At 40.1% G+C, this 22556-nt stretch overlaps 1 protein-coding gene across 2 annotated transcripts in view; it reads left to right on the top strand.

The window, feature by feature from the left end:
* The first annotated feature begins 3504 nt into the window (after positions 1-3504).
* ARMH4 (armadillo like helical domain containing 4) overlaps positions 3505-22556 on the top strand; it is a 134564-nt gene continuing 115512 nt past the window's right edge. Inside the window, exons 1-4 of one of the 2 annotated variants that reach the window (XM_020876209.2) lie at positions 3505-3751; positions 12638-14021; positions 18554-18808; positions 21086-21298. In XM_020876209.2, coding sequence (XP_020731868.2) covers positions 3608-3751; positions 12638-14021; positions 18554-18808; positions 21086-21298 — 1996 coding nt within the window. In that variant the 5' untranslated portion in view covers positions 3505-3607. The remainder of the gene's footprint in view (positions 3752-12637; positions 14022-18553; positions 18809-21085; positions 21299-22556) is intronic. The other variant, XM_020876208.2, reaches the window with a different exon arrangement.

The raw sequence follows: 22556 nt of genomic DNA, 5'->3' as shown, positions 1-22556 counted from the left end.
ATGTAAAACTGAATCACTTTGCTGTACACCAGAACCAACACAACATTGTAAATCAACTACATTTCAAAAAAAATTGCCGCTCCAAAACTTTGCTTAAAGAAAATCATTTTATTGGATTTATTCTACTGACCTGTCGTCCCAATAAACTTCATTTTAAGCACATAATTTAGTACAAGGTAGAAATCTAAGCTCCTTAGTACTGAAATAGATCCTGTCAAGTGTTTGAAGGTTTTGAATGCAATGAAAACATGTATCAGAATTTCAACAGCTTATTCTAACATCATTACCATTATTTACTACATCATCACCACAACCATCATGTATTTGTTGAATACCCAGAGTGAGTTGATTATACTTAGCATATGGAAGTCTATTCCTGGGAATTTCAACTTAAGAAATTAAAAGCAAACAGAAAGCCCTTGACAGAGGATTTGAGTCAGGGAGGACCTGGGGAGAAGAACACTGCAAGATGCTGCAAAACTCGTGTTCAAAAACACTTAGGAAGGCCAGGAAGAAAAGACGGTCTTCTATAGTGAGAAGGAAAATATCCAATACGCAAATGACTGTGACTCTAGGAGCTCCTGTCCTTCTTCTGTGGCTGGATCTCTTTGTTGGCTGCCTTGGGAGACTTATAAGAACAACAAAATCCAAGGAAGGAATTTTAAAGGGGTCAAAAATAAAGGAAGGGAAAATCACTGAAAAACAAGAACTTGCAGAAAGTTGAGGGAACTATTTTGAGGAGATTCCAGGGAAACTCAGCCTTCCAAGGAGAATTTTTTTTCATGTGCCTCTTTCATTTTATTTTGTTCTGTTGCCTCACATGGTTGTCGCTGGTGTAATTTCAAATGAAAACAAAACAAAAATAAACAAACAAAAAACATCCTCATCGAACAGCGGTGCAGAGTCTGGGGAAGTCTTGCAGCTGGTTTTCAAGAGCCCTTAATGCGAGCCCTTAAGTGGTACTTCCCTTGATGATGTTACCTTGGTTACAGACACACACAATCCAGCTCACATACACTCATTTCAGCAGTGCCTTATGGGCAACATACATGAGGGATCAAACTGTCAGATAGAGTACTTGGTAAATAAAATTAGGTGCTGTACTGTGGAGCATTTCCACTCAATTTACTGATAACCTTACCAAGGACACCACAATGCTCAGATCCTTATTGCAAAGACTCACTTTTGGGTGGTATTTACATGGATATTGTCCACTTCTGGCTCTTGGGGTTGGTTATCCAGTTCTTCATGTGACCAGATCCTGACACAGAGGTTTTTATCAATCAGAACCAGGTGATGAACTGATACAGCAAAGATGATCAGATAAAATACAGTTAAATTTGAATTTTGGATAAACAAATCATTTTAGCAAAAGTATGTTCCAAATATAGAATGGAGGTTCTCTATTTTAATTGACTAAGTCTGGCAACCCCAAAACTATCTTCCTGAGCTTCCTTTCTTGTTATCTTGATTGGTGTTTTGGGTATTGCCAAACTCTTTTAATGTACACAGACAATTTCTTGCTTTACTAGTAAAAGACTAACAACATTCATTGTATGTAGATTTACTGATTAGAATGTAACTTTCCCTGATTTATAGTTTGTTTGTGTGCTGGAGTGGAAGAAAGGATCTTATTATCACTGCCACGTACCCACAGCAGCTGTTGAGATAAATCGCATTCATCAGAATTGTTTAACGCAATACAAACCATTGACGGGAGGCTAAAGGAGAGTGTAAATGGGTTCCAATAAAATCACTGTAAAGTAAGCTGAAATAATTTGTATCAAGGAAAAGGTGAATAGGAATTCTACTATGGGAGAAGGGTAATTTTGGAGAATGGAAAACTTTGAGAACAAGGCAGCCTAGGAAGCAGAGTTCTGCAGCAGGGACTTAAGAAAATCACAGGTGTTTTAGAAAAGCACTAGGATGCTTGAGAGGGATGCAGAAAGGGAGCCAGGAAGATGTCAGAGAAACTGACTATTTCAAGTTTGTGTGTACGGCTGGCTCTCCCTGCATGGGGAGCTGGATTCCCTTTCTCCTGCTTGCTTCTCCTATTCTCCTTCTTTGGTCCACCTGATTGATTTTTATTAGTACTATTATTTAACTGCATTTGGATAAATAGAATCAATTTTGTGGTCCAGCTGAGAATCTCACCATATAACATTATTTTTATGAGATGGGGTCTGAATTTCAGACAGCTGACATAAAAACAAAATGTTAAAACACTTCCTGGTCAGACTACATGTGTAGCTTATCCACCCGGTGGGTCTTGAATCCAGGCAGAAGGCCTGGTCACACAGTATAATGTATTATATTGTATGACACTGAATACATATCAAAAACAGATCTTACAGATTCAATTCAATCACGTTAAAGAACTCTTTGACTACCTTTCCGGAAATACAAACAAAATACTATAAAGGAAGGTGGAATAGGGAAGACAGTGCAGAGTTGTGCAGTGTTAGATATGGAGGTCAAAGGTGCAAGACCTTCTTCTGACTTCTGGACGTTTACAAATAACTACAAAACGAACTAAGCTATTACAAAGCAGAGAGCTAATAAGCAGAAGAGATGATTCATGTGGATTGCAAACATAAAGTGCTGTGAAGGTTCTTTTAGAATGGCTTTTGGATTCCCGACACCTTCTTCTATCCAATATTAGGAATATCAGGTAAAGGATAAGGATAATATCAGGTAAAGGATAAGGAATATCAGGTAAAGGTAAAGTTTCCTTCAGAAACTCAAGAAGGTAAGTCATGAATTCCCGGGGCCCACGTCAGCCATACAGCCTTGGGCAGGTTCACGGCCTCAACTCCTTCCTTTGTGAAGTGGGGTTTACCAATATCTATCTTTTAGGGTTACTGAGGAGATTATTAACAAAAGCCGATTCCCTTGCGGCTCAGCGGAAAAGAATCTGCCTGCCGATGAAGGAGACGCAGGTTGGTTCCCTGGGTCGGGGAGATCCCCTGGAGAAGGAAATGGCAACCCACTCCAGGAGAATTCTCTCCAGGAGAATTCCATAGACAGAGGAACCTGGTGGTCTACAGTCCATGGTGTCACAAAGACTCAGACACGACTTAGCGACTAAACAAGAACAAATAGTGAGGCTCCTAGTATTGCGCCTGGCATTAGTACGGGCTCAATAAACCGTACTTATTACTATTTATCTGACTGAGAAAGGAACACTTGGTGTGGGGCTACTGTACTGGTTCCTACTTATGGGCACGGCTAAGAGACCAAAACCGGAGTTTTCACCAGGAACAACCTGCGGCCTCGGACTTGCGCCCCTCGCCCCAACCAAGGACCAGAGAAATTCAGGCTCTTTTACAGAAAACACTGCCCTGGTCTCTTCCCTGGAGGGAATAAGGAAGAACTGTCGCGAAAGCCCAGACAGCGAAGAGAGGCAGAAAGGCTGGGTGTCTCAAAGGGGTCTCGTGAGCCCGGACGCGGGTAAGACCCGCCCCCGCGGCTCGGCCCCCGGCGCCCGAGCGGAGGCGGGGAAGTGGGCGCGGAGGGGCGTCGGGCGACGGCTGGGGTTGTCCGTGCCCGCCGAGCCGGGGCGGGCGCCTCTTCTTGTCGCCCAATCCCCAGCCTTAGTCGCGGCCTCATGAATAAGCAACAAAGCGAAGCGCCCTCCCCCTGGCGTCCCAGACAGCGGAGGGAGCCGCCGCCGCTGCAGGGGCCGCCGCGGGGATGCCGAGCGCGGACGCCGCCGCTCTCTTCTGAGCGCTGCTCTGCTGAAGGTTCACAGGTGAGGACGGGCTCGGCTTCCGCCACTCGGGCGGCCCCGGCTGTAGACGGGGCGGCCGGCAGAGACGGAGCCGGAGTCCCTGGCGGCACGGGGCCGCCCTGGGAGCTGTGCGGTCGGAGGAGCTCGGCAGCCCGGGGCGCGCCAAGCGTGCGCCCCGCGCCGCCGCCAGAACGCGGTGCCCCGGCTCGGGGTGCGCGGGGGCAGCTCGGAGAGCGTGGGGCGCGGCGCGCAGGCCTCCGAGGACTAGCCTTACTCCTCGCTTCAGCCCAGCCTCACGGCTCCGCACCAGCGAGCGGGCCTTTGTGCTGCCGGAGCTTGCAGGGCTGGCTGCTTTTGTGTGGGCTTTTCTTTCTTCTCTCCCTCCCCTCTCAGTCTCACAGCGGTGGTAGAGAAGTTCCCGAAGACTCAGATCTGCTCCTTTGAAAGCTTTGATTGCAGTGTCCCTGACGCCAGTCAGTGGTCAGCAGCCGAGGAGCGAGTGGGGGCTGCCGTGGTCACCGAAGTGTGTTACTTTGCAGAGAACAAACAGTTGAGTGTTTAGCGCAGGGATGTCACAGAACCTCCTTCTCAGACCCTGACCGGTCCCCCAGGACACGGCAAGAGGATGGTCCTTGGAAAGGTCACTTGATTGGAAAGAGGGCCTGCGGGTTAGACTCCAGAATTATTGTAAGGTGCTACCTGGAGGTGCCCAGATGTCTCCTGTGCGTCCGGGTCACTGACGGAACCCGACTTGCGTAGATTCCGAACGTGTAGAGCCTGGCTGGCGGAAAATCTGCCAGGCGCTCAAACTATAGGACCCACAGGAGTTTGGAGTTCTCAAAGATATGAAATCTTTGCCTTCCCAAGCTGATGCCAAGGATCGGCCAGGATCTTGGATCCTCATTTTAGTGTAGAGCTGCTGTGAAGGAGAGGATTTAAAGGCTGATTTAAGAGTCTGCCTTCTTTCTATGGAAGTTTTAGTTTGCAACTTAAGGGAATGGGGGAGTGGCTCACAAGACCATCCAAAAAACTCGGAAGGATTTTTTTCCGTAGGGAGCAAAATGTGTGGCCAGAATTTGCACGTCTCCCCTCCTTTGTGAATTTTCTTGATCACAAGTGATACTATTGGGCTCCAAGGAGTCTTGTTTAAACACCTACAGAGTCTGTCGCTGACCCACTTTCTCCTTACTTGCCGGCAGAATCCCACTGTAGCATCTATTGGAAGAAACTCAAAACTAGGTGAGATTTCACAGTATCAGAACATTTAAACACAGTAGAAATTTAAGGGTAGCCTGACTTACTCTTATGCATGAGGTACAGTTGTTATATTTGTCATATTAATGAACCAAGCACTTATGCAACAGACTTGACATTGATTGTGTTTATTCACAAAACTCCCAAGACTCAGCAAGTCTAAGGTAGCTGCAGCAACAGAGCCAATTAAGAAGATGTGGATGTCTTTGTTTTCACGGGAGGTTCTTAATACATTCGGCATTTCCTGCAAGACCTTTCAATATCATAATTTGGTTTTACAGAAGTAGTTTGATGCTAAACATAAGTATAGGATCAAAATGTGGAGGATGGGCTTACCTGTTATGGAAAATTTCTACTCATTAACTAAAGGTGGTCTTCACTATTTATTCTGCAGGTGTTTGCCTGAAAACTTGTGTAAGGAATTTTTTTTTTTTTCATTGAATTCTGTTTAGTCTCACTTAGGGAAGCTGGCTATTCAGAGAGAATAATCTGAGTTTTCTCTCTGTAAAATGAAAGCTTACTCTCTAATTAAGAATGTGTAGTCAGTCCTGTTTTTTCACATAGTGTTTACTTGGTGATTATAAGAAAAGTATCTGAATCAAGTTTCAGCTTGAAATGTTAGATATTTTGTTTATTCCTTGAAATGTCTACCTGGGGATTACTTTCTCCTGCCAGCTAGTATTTAGAGATCTTTTTAAGCAAATGAGGTTTGTGAACTACAAAGAACAGAAATGAAGTGTCACATTGGCTTGTTGAAAGGAACTGTATAATGGATGGACAGGAGCTTGTTGAACAAGATTGATTAGGATGGAATTCTGCAGACATCAGACAATTCCCAGGTCACTTTGTCTACCTGAAAAGTTGAAAGGGGAAGCTCCATGGAAATAGCTTGAGGGGAAAAGGGTGTTATGGACCTTTCAGACTGCTCACATTTCTGTATTTTGAGGAGAGTGCCTGGTAGTACCGCAAAGATTGAGGGCAGGAGGAGATGGGGACGTCAGAGGGTGAGATGGTTGGATGACATCACCTACTCAATGGACATGAGTTTGAGCAAACTCTGGGAGATGGTGAAGGACAGGGAAGCCTGGTGTGGTGCAGTCCATGAGGCTGCAGAGAGTCAGACAGGACTGAGCGACTGATCAATAACAATACATCTTAAATTGCTTGATACGTAAACATTTTTTTTCAAACCATTTTTATGTCTGTTATCACCGATTTGGTCCCTCTTCCACCTTTTAAGAAAACAGAATGAACATTATTATCTCCATTTTGCAAAGAGGAAACTGAGTTTCGGTGATTTGCCCAAGATAGAGCTGGAAGTCGAAGCCAACTTTTAAATCTTTAAGTCCAGCTTCTTTTACCAGGAATAGGGTGATGCTCTAGAGTGATACACACCGCTATCTTCCTTTGTCTATATTGCTAAATTGTAGAGAATAAAGCTTGTGGGCTTGATGTGTAGAACTTAGTTGTGGTCTGCAGGAATGGTAAAGCACTTTGCTGGCAGTTGCCAGAGTAACCATCTCGACCCCAGCCTACTTACCTCTTCCCTGTCAGCCCGATGCCTCTTTCCTCCTGTGAGTTACTTTGTGGTTACTCTGTTCTCTCTCCTTCTACTGTGGTTGAACATGCTACTGAAAGGATCATCTGTCATCCCAGCCACTTAATTTATAGTGAAGGATGAGTGGGGTCAGATCATCTTAAAGCCAATAAATCAGGCCAGTAACAGTCACCCAAAGCACAGTAAATCAGAGATGGGGTACCTTAATGCTGTGTGCCACACAGCTGGGTTAATAGGGTCAGAGTCTTGATAAGCTCCACTTGAGACCAACGGAACAGTGCTGGCAATGAGAACCTTAACAATTAAAGGAAAGTAAGACAATGACAACTAATCATTAAGAAGCAGGAAAACACAAAATGGAGATCTTAAGACAAAGAAGGGGAAGAGTTTCTTCTTCCAGTATCAATCAGAGGGTTACTGTTACTTAATTGGATTTTGAAAGGTGAAGGGGTAATTGGGAAGCAAGTTGACCTGAAGCTCTGAAACTTGTTCCTCTGTGATCTCTCTGTCTCTTTTTAATGAAATAAACTCTGAAAAAGCCTGAAGTACAGGAGAAATGAGAATACACAAATTACTACTGTTATTAAAATCACACATTGAATAAGTAGCCAAAATTTACTAGGTGATGAACAAAACATAAGCCATGAAATGTTATTGAAAATCTTAGTGTTAAAGAGAGATTCTGAAGCTTCTTTTTCACATTCTTAAATGGTTATTCCTGATAACTCAGTTGGTAGAGAATCTGCCTGCAATGCAGGAGACCCCAGTTCGATTCCTGGGTTGGAAAGATTCACTGGAAAAGGGATAGGCTACCCACTCCTGTATTCTTGGACTTCCCTTGTGGCTCAGCTGGTAAAGAATCCACCTGCAATGCCGGAGACCTGGGTTTGATCCCTGGGTTGGGAAGATCCCCTGGAGACAGGAAAGGCTACCCTCTCCAGTATTCTGGCCTGGAGAATTCCATGGACTCTATAGTCCATGGGGTCCCAAAGAGTCGGACACGACTGAGTGACTTTCACTTTCAAGTGGTTATTTATATTCACTTAACACCACTAAACATTGAATACCTCTCCCATGTGTCTACATTGAATACCTCTCCCATGTGTCTACCATTATTAGCAATTACGTGGCAGAGGAAGCTGAAAGACTAGTGTTTTCATGCACAGAAGGTAACCTTATTTGAGGTGACGAGACTTAACAGATGTGATGATTTATGCTGGAGAAGCTGGGGGGCAGGAAGAGAATGGACCAGGCAGTTTTGTGATAACAGTCAGTAAATAGGACATGACCTGGTGGACCATGGATTGGATACCAGGGGTAGGGAAGAAGGAGAGAGCATTCTGGCTAGTGCAGTGCCATGAGCAAAACTTAGGAAGCTGAAATGAGCAAGGCACATGAGAGGGCAATATATCCAACTGGCAATGGGTTTGTACTGGGCACTGATGATATGAAGTTATAGATTTGGAGGTTGGCAGTTATATGTTTGGGAACATTAAATGATGTGTTTGGGGAAGGTAGAGTTGTAGTCACAAAGACAGGAAACTTGATGACTGACAGACATGATTACACAGGTAAGTTAATTAACCTCTGTAAGCTGGTAGTTTTCTCACCAAAAAAAAAAAAAAGAGAGAGAGAAAGAAGGATGATAATGCCTGTATCATTAGGTTGTTGTAAAGGATTAAATAAAATAATTTATATAAGACACTTAAAACACTTGGCATCCCTGAATGGTAGCCATGCCATTTTTGATTGATTATTGTCATTTCTTTCCTTAAGACTAAACCATCTAGATTGTATAAAATGGATTTGAGAGGAGAGAATCTGATCAGGATAATAAATTAAGAAGCAGATAAAATAATGACAATCCAGTGTTCCCAACAAGGGACAATTCCAAGAGATATTATGAGGGAAGGACCTGCAGAAATTGTGAATCTAGAAAGTATAGGAGAGAAGAGTTCAAGATGACACCACAGTTTAGATGAAGATAAGTGTGTTTGAAGTAGCACCCAAGTAACAACCAGGAGACGATGGAAATCAAGGGCAGTTTTTTCCCCAAAACCCCACCCCAGATATTTATGGTATTTGTGTTTATCCTGCAAAAAGAAAATATCAGGCGGATTGTCACCAGTTGTTTTTTTTTTTTTGGCATACTCTACAGGCCTCCTGTGTCTTGAGTACCCTTAGGGCAGTGCTCATGTTCCTTATATATTATACATGAAACTCAATTTGCTTTGAAAAAATTAGCTTTGTCACTGATGAAATGATTGAACGCACTGTTTCCCTTTTGTGTCTGTGTTTCGGTAACACTGAACAACAGCCGCATACTGTTAGGTTGGAAAACTATTGACCAAGTGTTTGAAAACACCTGATTAGTAAGTCTAACAAGATGGTTAAGGCTGTATTTTTTTATGTTGTCTTTCATTTGTCTTTGAAACTTGAATATGCCTAGACTTGACAAAGAGATTCTGGACTGTATCTATTTAAGATTGTCGAAGATAATGCTTGACAGAACAGCTTATCTGCTCACTGGTGGCAGAAATGCAGTAAATTGTTCAGAGGACAACCTTGATAGCGAATGACAGACGAAGTGCTGTAACTGGCTCAGAAAAGGATGCTTTTTGAGCTATTAGAAGCTAATATCCACTATTAGTGAGCAACTGAGTTAGAGTTCATGTATCTGAATTAATTTGCACTGATGGATAGAGTGAAAAGAGAGGAGCCTCCAAAGTCACAGTGTAAAAGGAAAAGTCAGAGAAATCTTTTGTTTTATTTGTTAAATATTCTGATATTTGAGTTAATTTAAAATAATTAAGACATAATTTCTAATAAGCAGTGAAATCTCTCTCTCCTTCAGCAGAGCGGGCTATAGACATTGATTTGTTTGTTCAGCCAGTATTTACTAAGCATTTCCTCTGTGCCAGGCACTTTGCCAGGGAACGGAGACCATGTCGAGGAAAAAAAGAAAAGACCGATAGCCTTTAAAATGTCATTACAGATGGTTACTTAGGTTTGGAAATATTGTCACTGAATTGACAACAGTCAGTCTTTCCTTATTTATTCTCTACCATCATGCAGCTCCCAGTGAAGGACTCCAAACTCATGGGAGTGGCTATGTGAACCTGTGCTGTGCTTGGAAAGACAGAGAAAGATCTGGAACTTGAAGGTCATCTACCAATTTATCTGAGTTGCAGATGTGTTCCCTACTGCCGTTCCAACAGGCTGTCTTTTTTGCTCCTCTTAAAGTTCAGGCGTCACTTTGAATAGTAGGGAGAAGGAGCATATGGCTGCAATACCCAGACATAGAATAGGCGTGCAGTTCACCCCACTTTTTCCTGTTGTAATTGAATTTAGAAAGCAGGTGGCTGACACTTAATAACAGAAGGAAGGTCTTTTAGAGCCATGGCAGAATTCCCTTCACACAAAAATTCTAAAGCAAAGGTCTAGATGAAAATGAAACCTTGAAGGAAAAATCTGTTTTGGAAAGGCAATAGAGATTATATTACATCTTTTTTGTTTGTCCCTTCCACCCTCCAAATCTGATTTGTTAATAAAATTCTCCTCTCAGTCCACATGACTCCAGAACATGTGAATAAAATGTGAAGCATTCATACAATCATTTGGGTGCCCTGCTTGCTTGATGAAAAAGTTGTGGGAATATGAAAATATTTGCATTTTTCTTGTGTGTTTTACAGATAAAATAAGAAAATGGAATCTTGGAGATAGGGGGATTTCAAAGATTTTTTTTTTTTAACTCCTTGTTCTGTCAAAGGAGAGACTGAGGGTATTTGTCTAGTGTCACATGGCATGTTTTATCAACAATAAAGCTATGATTCATTTTTCTCATGCCAGTCTATGTCCTTCTAAACTCTGCTGCTGGGAATTCCCTGGTGATCCAGTGGTTAGGACTCCGTGCTTTTGTTGATTGCAGGAGGTACAGGTTCGATCCCTAGTCAGAGAACTAAGTAAGGTCCCACATGCTGTTCCATGGAGACCCAGCTTTTAGGCCACATCGTCAGTCTCCTGACGTAATATTTCATTGAATTGAAAAAATATTTGTTTAGAAAAGAGCAGATCTCTGAACAGGTCACAAATGAACCAGAGAGTTCTGTAGCTTTTATGTATCTTTGACTATATAATTTATAGTTCAGCCTGTATGTTCAGAAATTAAAGGTGTAGTGTCATCAGCTGTGAGCACTCTTGTTTTACAGCTATCATATGTTTTTGTTTTAAGGAAGGAAAATAGAGGCCACAGGCCTAATACTGCTACCAGTCCTGCTACCTGGCTATGAACTGGGCTGCATTATGGCTCATCTGAAGTATGGGGATAACTAATTCCCAGAATATTCACATGCTATTCCCTCTTTTAAAAATATCTTTCCCAGATTCTTTTCTTTTAAAACAATGTGTTTAAACAATGTATGCTACCTGTATGCAATTTAATATTTTAATATAAGTGCTTCAACCCCTCATCCTACAGATGAGGAGATTTAGCATCCCCTTCACTACCTGAAGATTCTTGGGTGGGGTGGCTTACATTTCTTCCAGTCATCTCTGGATTCAGTTTTCTTCTGCTTCTAAATTTATGGTCTCTGATATGCTGTTCCTTTTTTGCACTTGGCATCTCATGGCATCTTTCCATTCCTGTATTCTCCCAAAGTAATTTTTTCGGGTAAAAAATTATTGGTGGCAATAAATATTTATGGTCTCATCCCAGGTCTGTCTTCTAGGAACTTGGCAGTAGCTTAGTTGAGTGGTTTTGACTCCAGGTCTCTCAAGAAGTTGCAGTCAAGATGGCAGCTGAGGCTGAAGTCATCTGAAGGCTTGACTGCGGCTGGAGAAGTTGCTTCCAAGATAATTCATTCATGTGGGTGCTGGTAGTTCAGCAAGAGGCCTCAGCTCTGAATCCATGGATTCCTCTTTCCTCATGTAGATAAATTCAACCTTCTTTTTCTCTTCAGCTATTTAGATCTTGCCCTTAGTGTTTGACCTTTTCTCTGTCTCAAAGGGGCCTGGAAGGCTAACTGGATTAACATGTGGAAGGTTCAGACTTCTTAAGGGAAGAAGACCCTATGAAAATATAAATTTTTATATTTTGTGTGTGCACATCATAAGCTTAATTAACCCTGATAGTTTAATGATTAGACATAGGAGAAAGGAAAAGTATAGCTTTTAGAAAGATAAGGTTTTTATTTTTAGATTTAGAATTTTCATTCCTAGGTTTAATTTTCTAGAAAAATTGCAGTATCTAAGAACTTTCTGATGATGGGATAGATAAAAAGACCTAAAACCCTTAAGGTTGGGGGGAGATTAGCAGTTTCGATATAATTTTAGTTGTAATGACAGTGTGAGTAGCTTTTTTTTTAAGTAAATCTTAATCTTACAATAATGTGTATTCAGTAAACACTGATAATTTAAAATGTGTTTTGGTTCTCTGAAAGAGCTTTTTTTTTCCCCCCAAATATGCACTCATTTACATTAACTATTTTATTTTTTATAATTTTTTTGAGACATGAAGATTTTGCCTATAATTTTTATAGTTGTTGCAGAGAAAACAAATGCTTTAAGTATTTTAAAGATAAATTTTAATTGTGAGTCATTTATACACTTTAAAAACTCTTTAATGAAACTGGTATTCAGTATTTTATGATGATATTTAGTAAGTTTTAAAATGTACTTAAAAGGTTCTGTGAATGTAATATAAATAAATGTTAAGGTTTGCTTTTTATTTCCCTAGATGTGTTGCTATTTCTGCAGTCATTTGACTCTATGATTAATAGAAGAATTGGGAAGAATATTGCAAATGTGATTTCAAGGGTAGTTTATTTCAAGTAGATATTTAAAAAACAATGAACTTAGTACTTGAACTATGTGTACCCTTTGCTAGAGAGCTGCAAGTTAAATCAGCTGAAAATTCAGTAGGGAAAAATGAACTGGGTTATCCAAGTCTCAAAGGTACAAAGAAGTAGAACATTCTTCTCCTATGTACTGTCTCTGAACAGAAGTCAAGGAGATTATTTTACTTATGGTTTAATTTAAAGGGGCTTATTTACAGCATATATTTATATGATGGTTTGATATGCTTTATTTTTCTGCAGGACTCAATTACTGGAATTGTCAACTCGACCAATTTACGTGCACATTTCTCTTCCACTATGAGCAGACCAATTGTATTACACATTTGTCTGGCTTTCTGTAGCCTTCTACTTCTCAACTTTGCCATGCAATGCCTGGCTTTCCCCAGCGTGGAAAGAAGGGAGATAGTACTTCTTCATGCAGAAAAAGGACAGTCTGAGAGGCTAAACACAGATGACCTAGAAAATGACTCTGTTACTTCAAAGTACACTCCGGTCTCTGGAGATCCAGTGATAGTGTTAGCCGGACCATCAACAATGTCTTTAAATAAAGTATTCCCTAGTAACAAAGAAACCCCTCCTGTAGGAGCTGGGCCCATGCAGGCTGATGGTTCTAACATTTACATTGCTACTGAGCCAGAGGTCCCAGCAAGGGAAGACGTGTTCGGTTCTAGCCAGCCAGAGAGAATGTCTCCCCAAAGCCGACCTTCCAAGGGCACGTTAACCAACCCTGTCACGCCAACTGCTTCTCTGAATATTGATGAGAGGGAGGAATCCTCCCGTGGTACCATCATTCAGCCCACTGTGGAAGGAACCACTGAGGCAACACAAGGTTTTCTGAGCTTTGTGGATGATCAGTTGTTTGCAACTGAAAGCCCGGAAGGACTTAGTCTGGGGCATTCACCTTTATCCCTTGTGAATACTAAAGAAATGCTAACCACCAGTCCAAGGACTGAGAAATTTGAAGCAAACCCAGAACATAAGACCACTTCTTTCCCTGGCTCTAAGCTCACAGCAGGCACTGAGTCCTCCCAGATGACAGCTGATAATACCCAGGCTACTGCCGCCACTAAGCCCCGGCTCCCAACCTCGGAGTCCATCCTGAGTGTTGAACCAGAAGCTGACAGCCTGCTCGGAGCCCCAGCAGTCACGATGAGTGTCAGCACAGCTATTGCAGCTGCTCCTGTCGTAAGTGATGAGTGGGATGACACCAAATTAGACAGTGTAAGCCAGATAAAGACCCCAAAGCTTGGAGACAGTACAGAGACACAGGTGAGACTGGAAATATCTCAGACAACCCAAGCAGCCGATATCAGTCTGGAAGGCATGGAAAGGGGCGAAGCTTTGACAGAGGGTGCAGATGTGAGTCTGAAGCTGCCTGAAATGGAAACACACATGGAGACCACCCTGCCAATGGCACGTGGGGGTGAGACAGCATCTGATCAGAGTTCCCTTACTCCCACAAGTCCAATGGGAGATACGAAAGTCTCTGTCATGAACCTGGTCCAGGATACTGCGGACTTTGTGGAATCCACCAAGGAGAACAGTGCCATGTTCTTAGAGACCACTGTTTCCATCTCCGAATATGAGTCTGAAGTGCATCAACCATTGGGAAGTAGATTTAAAGGTAAAAGAAAGAAAAGTAGCTTTGTTTAACTTGGAATGTTTCTGTTTGATTTTTTTTAATTGAGATATAATTGAAACATAGCATGGTATTTTTAGGTGGTTTATGTTTTTTTAAGTGATAATTTAGAAGTAAATTATCTAAGTTTTAAAGAAAAAAGTAAATAGATAAAAATACATTTTGTATAAATGTATTTGTATAAAATACATCTTGTATAAATGTATTTGTATAAAATACATTCAGCTATAACACCTGTATGTAGACCAGTAGTGTTTAATGGAATAATTTGTCATCCCCCCACCCCCATAATTTGACTTACATACAGCATAAAGTGATCACCACAGTAAGTTTAGTGAACATCCATCATCTCATATAGATACAAAACTAAATAAATAGAAAAACTTTTTTTCCTTGTGATGAGAGTTTTCAGGATTTACTCTCTTAATTTTCATATATAACATATGGCAGTATTCACCGTATCTGTCATGTTGAACATCTCTAGTACTTACTTGTACCTTTTGATCACCTTCATCCAATTCCCCCTTCCACCACTCCCTGCCACAAATCTGATAATTTTTACCACAAATCTGATCTCTTTTTCTATGGGTGTTTGTTTTGTTTTTGAAGTATAACTGACTTACAATACTGTGTTAGTTCCTAGTGATTTCATATTTTGTACATTACAAAATGATCACCATGGTAAGTCTAGTTACCACTTGTCACCATACAAAGATGTTACATATATATTGACTGTATTCCCCACAATTTACATTTCATATCCTTGACTCATTTATTTTGCAACTGGAAGTTTGTACCTCTTAATCTCCATTACCTATTTCTGGAGACACTTTGGGTTGTCACAGCAGAGGGCATCTAGTAGGTAGAGGCCAAGATGCTGTGAACATCCTACAGAGCGTAGCACAGCCCCCAGCAAAGGTTTATTGGAGCCAAAGTGTCAGTAGCTCTGAGAAACCCTGATATAGATTAATATTTTTCAAACCTTTTATTATGAAAATGTATACATATATATAAGAAAATGTGAAAAAGATAGCTATATGTTGAAATGGTATAATCAACAATGTCAGATACTTATTTACACATTGTTATAAAAAATACTCACATCCCTGATACTACCAAAAAGCCTTAGGTAAATATTTATCGCATAGTATTAACTATATAAGTTCTTTGCCTTTGTCTTCCCAAAAAGAAACTCATCTAGAAACAAGGGGGAAAACCCCCCACAATACAGATAAATCCTCTCTGCTGGCTTGATTCTGTACTTTCTACTTCCTCTTGGCCTCTACATCTGTGAATGTTATGAGATGTCAATCCTTGCATTTATTGGTGATAAATGATGTTTTTCTTTGATTGTGTGTGGTTGGTCAGACAACAGCATGGGGAAGGAAAAACTTAGTGTAATGGGCATATGCTCATTCCAAATTGTTTTGGAATATGTACAGCTGTTACTTCAGCTAAGTAGTCTAATTAATGGAAAATATCAAATTAGTAATATGTTTTATAAAGTGTTTTGGAGATTGAATTAAAATGATAAAAAATTGAATTTTACATATCCAATTTATTTTTTTAAAGACTGTAAGATCTAGTATACTGGAAGTTTTCGTAGAAGCTTCCCAAAACTATTTTGTAAGTTGGTTTTTAAATTTCATTAGAAAAGTTTGGTCCAAATGACCAGGATGATATTAGATATGACCAAACAAGAAGTTTACTTCAGCTTTCCATAATACTTTAAGATATTCCTGGAGCATTAAATCACATAGTCCCAGATAATTTACTGCACAGTTGAATCCATGATTCTTATATACTAGATTTGCCTTAGCTTCTTTCTACTAAGGTAACTTAAAAAGATTTTTAAAAAAATTATTGAATATGCTCCTTACTTAGTCATAATTGCCTCACTTATCTACAATATTTTATAGGCAGCTTCTTTTTATTTCTAGCACATAGAACAATATACGGCACATAGTAGGTACTCAAAAAATATCTCTTTGTTGAATGAGTAAATGAAGATAGAGAACCATCCAGACTAGAATTATACAATCTGCCTGCCTGCCTTGTCCAAATTAATCAAAAAACTTCTAAGTATTCTTGGTAGAGAGAGAGAGAGAGAGGGAATGTCAAATAATTACTTTCAATTTTTACTTTTTTGGTTGTTTCGTAGTATTAAAAATAATGTGAAAAATTGAGATTATTGACGACAGTAGTGAGAGAATAGTCAAAAAGTTTGTCTGCCCATTTCCTGGTGATTAGAAGTACTTTTCAGAAGTCAGCCACTCAAGTGCCAGTCATTTTAGGACCCAGGGACTACTTAGCACATTCTCTTCTTCAGGGAACACAATGATTTCTTGGAGTGTTTGGGTATTATGAATTGATGAGGATCCTGGGGTGAGAGTCAGTCCTCTGATTCATCTGCTTCTTCAGCTGTTCACTTGGAGATCAGGTTTTAGGGGACTTCCCTGGTGGTCCAGTGGTTGAGATTCCATACTTCCACTGCAGGGGGCGTGGGTTTGATCCCTGGTTGGGGAACTAAGATCCCACATGCCATGTGGCATGGCCAAAAAAAAAGATCAGGTTTTAAAAGTAATCTATAATAATAATTGTATATATTTTTTTCTATAGGAACTGGAAAGAATGAGAGATGTGGAGAAATTTTGAATGTAACTTTAAAAATTCCCATTACTATTTCTAGCTCTAACTGTCTTTAACAGCAATCTTTTATTTAAGTGCTATGCCCTTTTTATATTTCTTACTGTTTCGTGAAACTGTGACCATAGAGTGAACATTTATTTTGACATATTTTTTCCTTAGAAGTGTTCATTATTCTTTTAAAAATGAGGGCAACATGGAGAATGCATACTGCTTTAAATGGTAAAACTATGTATTATCTTTTTATGGCAAATAGAGCATTGTCCTAGGTGCTGAAGATACTAGTATTATTTCAGAAAAAAAGAAAAAACTTAAATAGTGGCACAAAGAGCAAATATGAAGCACATGTAAAGTTGTCTTATAGCCAGGTATATCAGTCCTTCAAATATAAAAATCTCCAGTTCAAAGAAAAAGTAGCCTAAACTGATTGGGGACCAAGAAATGGAAATGCTTGTACTAAAAAAAAAAATGTACAAACATTATTTTAAAGTAAATAATTTCTGAGGAGAAATATTTTTAAGTAATAGGAAGAACAATGATGTTATTAATAAAAACTATGCAAAAACCTTTCAGCTGATTTTAAGAATGCTATTTTTTATTACATATGGTAATATGCTGAGTATCTAGAATTACTGTTTAAAAAGAGAGATGATAAAGTCTTCTAGAAATTATGTTTTCCTAGTGGCTCAGTATTTGAAATTTCCAACATAACCTCTCCCTAAGAAGGGGGCAAATATTAACCCTTATAAATAATCTATGATCTAAATAACTATAAATAGGCTTTAATAATGTATTTGGCGGGATTATAATGTTGTAAAGAAAGTGGACCTGCGATAGACACATCCTACCCCACAGGCGTATTTCATTCTTTTTCATGTTGAAAAGCAAATGCAGATCTTCTACATAGGCCACTCTAAGTTGTTCCTTGGGCAATGGCAAGATTTCCTTTCTCATGGCTGAATAATGTCCTGTGTATGTGTGTTTGTGTGTGTGTATCTCGTCTTGTTTATCCATTCATCTGTTGAGGGATAAGTGCAGTTAGCACAGTGGTTAAGAGGGCTAGCTGTGTAAACTTAGCCAGGTTCCTTAGCTTCCTCACACCTAAGTCATTTGTAAAATGAGGTAATACTAGCTGACATTTATTGAATACTTACCAAGCACTGGGTGTGTACTAAGTGTTTTACATGTGTTATCTAATTTAATTTTGGTAAAAACTCTATGGGGTAGACCCTATTATTATTTCCACTTTACAACTTAAGAAAGCTCAAGGTCCAGAAATGTTAAGTAATTCATTCAGAGTCACACAGATAGAAGATGGCTGAATCTGAATTGATACTCAGGCAAATTGGCTCTGGAGCCTGTGTTCTTGGCCACTATGATATATGGCTTCCATGGAATGATATTAATACCTCCCTCCCCTTACATATGGAAGGGTAAGATAATGCTTATCATGTGCTTAGCAGTATGTGTGTATGGCACATAATAGAAACTCAGTAAACATTAGTTATTGTAACTAGTATTCCTTTAATTCAAAATGCCAACTTCCTGTTCCCTTCAGGAATGCACATGTGAATATTAATATATATAAATGCTTCTGAGAATTTTTGAACTTAATTCTGTATGTTTCCAAATAAACTGATTATGTTGATATTCGTAAAGGGAAACTTAACTGTTGATTTCTTGTTTTAAATTTTATTTTATGTGTTTTGTATTATTGTCTACTTTGATTTACTGGCAGTTCATTTCTGAGCCATCCCTCTGCCTTCTCATTCCCTGAAATGACAGTCTGCTTTTCTTTAAATTATTATAGAGAGACTTTTTCAGATATAGGGATTTAGTCTATTTAAAAGTGTTGTTTCTTCCCTTTTAAGACATCGTCACTCAAGAGATGACAACAGCTGTTCAGGCAGCAGAAACCGCTGTATCTTTGGTGGCACAGGATCAGCAGGTCTCTCCCCTTGAGGTCACCGGAGGCGAGGATGAGATGGAGGGAGGGAGGGAGCTGCTCTCTGCCACTGCCGATGCCCCTCGCGTTACTCAGCTGTCGAGAAGATGGGAGCCTCTGGCCACTGTGGTTTCAACGACACCCATCCCTGTGTCTTTCGAAGTTACTCCTGCTGTGGAAGGTCTGTAACAGAGGCAACTGAACTCAGCGTTTTGGGGGTGGATCTTTTCTGAGTTGATAAGGAATAGAATGAGTGAGGCAAATGGCCTGGGGATGAAGCTAGCAAGGACCTGGGGTGAAACCAGCAAGAACCTGGGGAATGAAACCAGAAAAGACTTGGGTTTGTATCCCAGCATTGGCCTTCACTAGTATTGCGGCTTCAAGAAAGTTTCTTAATGTCTCCAAGCCTTGGTTCATTCATCTTTAAATAAATAATGCCTACCTGTCTTATAGGTTATTTTCAGGGTTTTAACAAGTGTATACAGAGAACTTTTTATTAATGTATAAGAGACCCTCAGAAGCTCTGAGATCTTAGGGACAGTGAAGTTTTTGAATCTGAGTGATCATCAGAATCACCTGAGAATTACAAAAATTATTATTATTATTATTTAGTTACTATTTTTGGGCTTCCTGTCTGTTTCGTCAGTGGCCTAAGTATTGGATTGGCAAAAAAATTCGTTTGGGTTTTTCCATAACATCGTATAAAAACCCGAGCAAAACTTTTTGGCCACCTCAATAAATGCTACTTTTGTTTATTACCTGAGTTATCTTTGACAATGTAATAAATGCCTTCTAATCCTGAATGCCTGCCTCTCCCCACAAAACCGCTAGGATCTTGTCAGTAACCTACAGGTAACCCCGTGATCCTTCCTGTCTAAACCCCTTCCTCCTCTGTTAACCATTAACCTGGATCTTCATTTCCTTGGCTTCCTTTTCGTTTCATTGTGTCTAGATGTACTCCTCATGTTATACATTGAAAAGTTTTAGTTTTTTTACTTTATAAAAACAGTATTGTGCTGTTTTTATCAAAAGGATAGCCTTTTGGGGACTAACTTTGTTTTCTACTTGCTGTTCTATAGCTACTATTTATTTACTGTGGTTCTTTTGGTTTGACTGCTTATAATATTGCGCTATGAAAATATATCACAGTTTATTTACCACATCTTCATCTAGTCTTTTCTAGTGATTTGCATTTGGGTTGTTTGCAGGTTTGGCTATTGTGAACATGGCTGGCATGAATATTCTTTTATATACTCTCCATTGCATGTATGTAGGAGATTCTCCTGGGTGTATATTTAGGAATAGGGCATATGAATATTTGACTTTAGGAGGCAATGCCTCACTGCTTTCCAAAATGATTGCTTCCATTTATACTGCCAACAGCAATGTATATGATAATCTGTGGACCCATATCCTGGAAGCTTTCACAAATGGTTTCTCAGGCTTCATCACCAAGGAGGTTCTGTTTCAGTTAAGTTGGGGTATGTAGAAAGCATGAAAGTCAACATTTCAAAATTAGCTCAAAAGATTATGATGATCAACCAGGCTTGGAAAAATGCTGCTATTCTAGAGCCTCTAGGTTTGGGGATACCTGGGGCTAATTTGGCTGCTTTAAATTGAGCATATTCCGACACAGATCTAAACTTTTACTCTTTGACTTGACTTTTGAAAGTTATCTTCTCATGCTAACTCACTTCAGTTGTGTCCAACTCTCTGTGACCCTGAGGACCATAGCCCGCCAGGCTCCTCTGTCCTTATGATTCTCCAGGCAAGAATACTGGAGTGGGTTGCCATGCTCTCCTCCAGGGAATCTTCCCAACCCAGGGAGTGAACCTATGTCTTATGTCTTCTGCATAGGCAGGCAGGTTCTTTACATCACCAAAGTCATCTTTGGGGAGTATATTTAAATAAATTTTGTTAAGTTTTTCATCTTTAGTAATAGATTATATTGTTGTTTAATCGCTAAGTTGTGTCCAGCTCATTTGGGACCCTATGGGCTGTAGCCTACCAGGCTTTTCTGTGCATAGGATTTCCCAGGCAAGAATACTGGAGTGGGTTACCCTTTTCTCTGCAGGGGATCTTCCCGACCCAAAGATCAAACCCGCATCTCCTGCTTGGCAGATGAATTCTTTACCACTAAGCCACCAGGGAAGCCCCAATAGGTTACATAAAGTCCTACAAAATCCATAATATTGTTAATAGAATAAATGGGAGATTAAAATTTGAAACTGGAGTTCTGATTTGAGGTAGTGTGTTTTCCTGAAAGAGAAGTATTTGCCTTGGGTAGCTGAATCGATGCATTGTGGGAGATGGAACTGGTCTAAGTGCCAAATCTACTGTATATGAGATACTGGTTTCATTAGTCATTTCTTGCTTAAAAAGTAAAAGCATATATTTAAATATATACATTTCTCATTCGGGTCATCTTTGGTCAAGTCATATCTCTTGTGTTCGGCAGACCTAATGGACACAGTCACAGGGCCGAATGAGGAGTTGTTCACACCAATTTTGGGTTCTCCAGTGACACCCCCTGGAATAACGGAGGAAGCCCCCAGCACTTCCCCAGCACTTGCTGATCCTGAGGCGTCTTCTGAAAGAAGAACTGCGGCTCCATCCTTTAGCTATGTTAACACAGCTGCCTCCTATGGCCTGGACCAACTTGAATCTGAAGGTATCCATGCTTTGAAGGGGATCTTTTCTAGGACAGATACAGTGAGTCACTGAGCAAATGTTGTTTTTGAGAAAAGATCAAGGAGAAGTGTATTCAGTCTGTAGTGTCAATGAGGGGTCAGTAGACTGTGGCCCAGCCAACCAGGCTGACATCTATTTTTGTATGACAAGCTCAGATTGATCTTTACGTTTTCAAATGATTGGGAAAAAAAATCAAAAGAAGAATAGTATTTCGTGAGATGTAAAAGTTTTTATAAAATTGAAATTTCAGTGCTCCTAATTATAGCTGTGTTGGAATGCAGCCACATTTGTTCATTTGTGTGTTGTCTGTGGTTATTTATGTGCCAGCATGGCAGAGCTGAGTAGTTGTGACAGAGACTAACTGCCCACAAAACCCAAAATATTTATGGGATGGCCCTTGCCTGAAAAAACTCACTGACCCCTGCTCTCCATCAATAACTCTCAATTATGGTTGAATGTTAGAATCACCTTGGGGAGTTTTTAAAGGATTCTAATACCCGAGTCCTTCTCCCAGTGATTCTGATTCAGTTGGGATGAGATCTGGCATCAACATTCCCAAGAGTTTCTTGAGATGATTTCTGTGTGCATGCTGAGTTGAAAAATTGGTTTAAATGGAAAACTTGAGTTTCCCCACTGGATTTTCTTGGGTGAAAATTTTAATGTGGATTGTATTTTTGTAGCAGTGCCTCTGGTGGTTAATGCTGGGTCATTTTCCCTTAATTATATCTCTGGGTTAGATGTTCCACTTTTTGGAGATGGGCAGTCTTCTCACCTCTTAAGGCTGAGAAATTCATGCCAACTTTTACTTTGCAAGACATTGGCTTTGAGCATGCAAAAGATGCTTGGGGTACAGCTGCACATCCACAAATGAGAAAATGGAGATATAATGAAAGGTCGTTGAATTAATCAGCACTTCGGCAGGTGAACAGCTCCTGGCTAGATTGAAAAATGCCCAGTGATTTGTAAACTAATCTTGGAGATAGTTAAGCTCTTGGGCACTAAATTAGCCATGAGTTTGAAGCATTGAAGACATAGGGTGTGCTGTTATTTTATATTTTTCCTACTCTGTAACAGGGAAGGTGGTTCAGCCAGGTTTTCAGCAGGCTCTATTGCAGACTTTCAGGGTAATACTGGTAGTTTTCTGGCAGAGAAATGTGACATTTTAGGAGGAATGTGAATTCCATGGAGTGCTGGTTTAAGAAATGGATCAAAGCAAGCTCAGAGGCTAACAGCTCTTG

This window comes from Odocoileus virginianus, chromosome 6, assembly GCF_023699985.2.
Source record: "Odocoileus virginianus isolate 20LAN1187 ecotype Illinois chromosome 6, Ovbor_1.2, whole genome shotgun sequence".
NCBI classification, from domain to species: Eukaryota; Metazoa; Chordata; class Mammalia; order Artiodactyla; family Cervidae; genus Odocoileus; species Odocoileus virginianus.
Note: the sequence above shows the minus strand (reverse complement) of the source record. Positions and strands in the feature narration are given on the sequence as shown.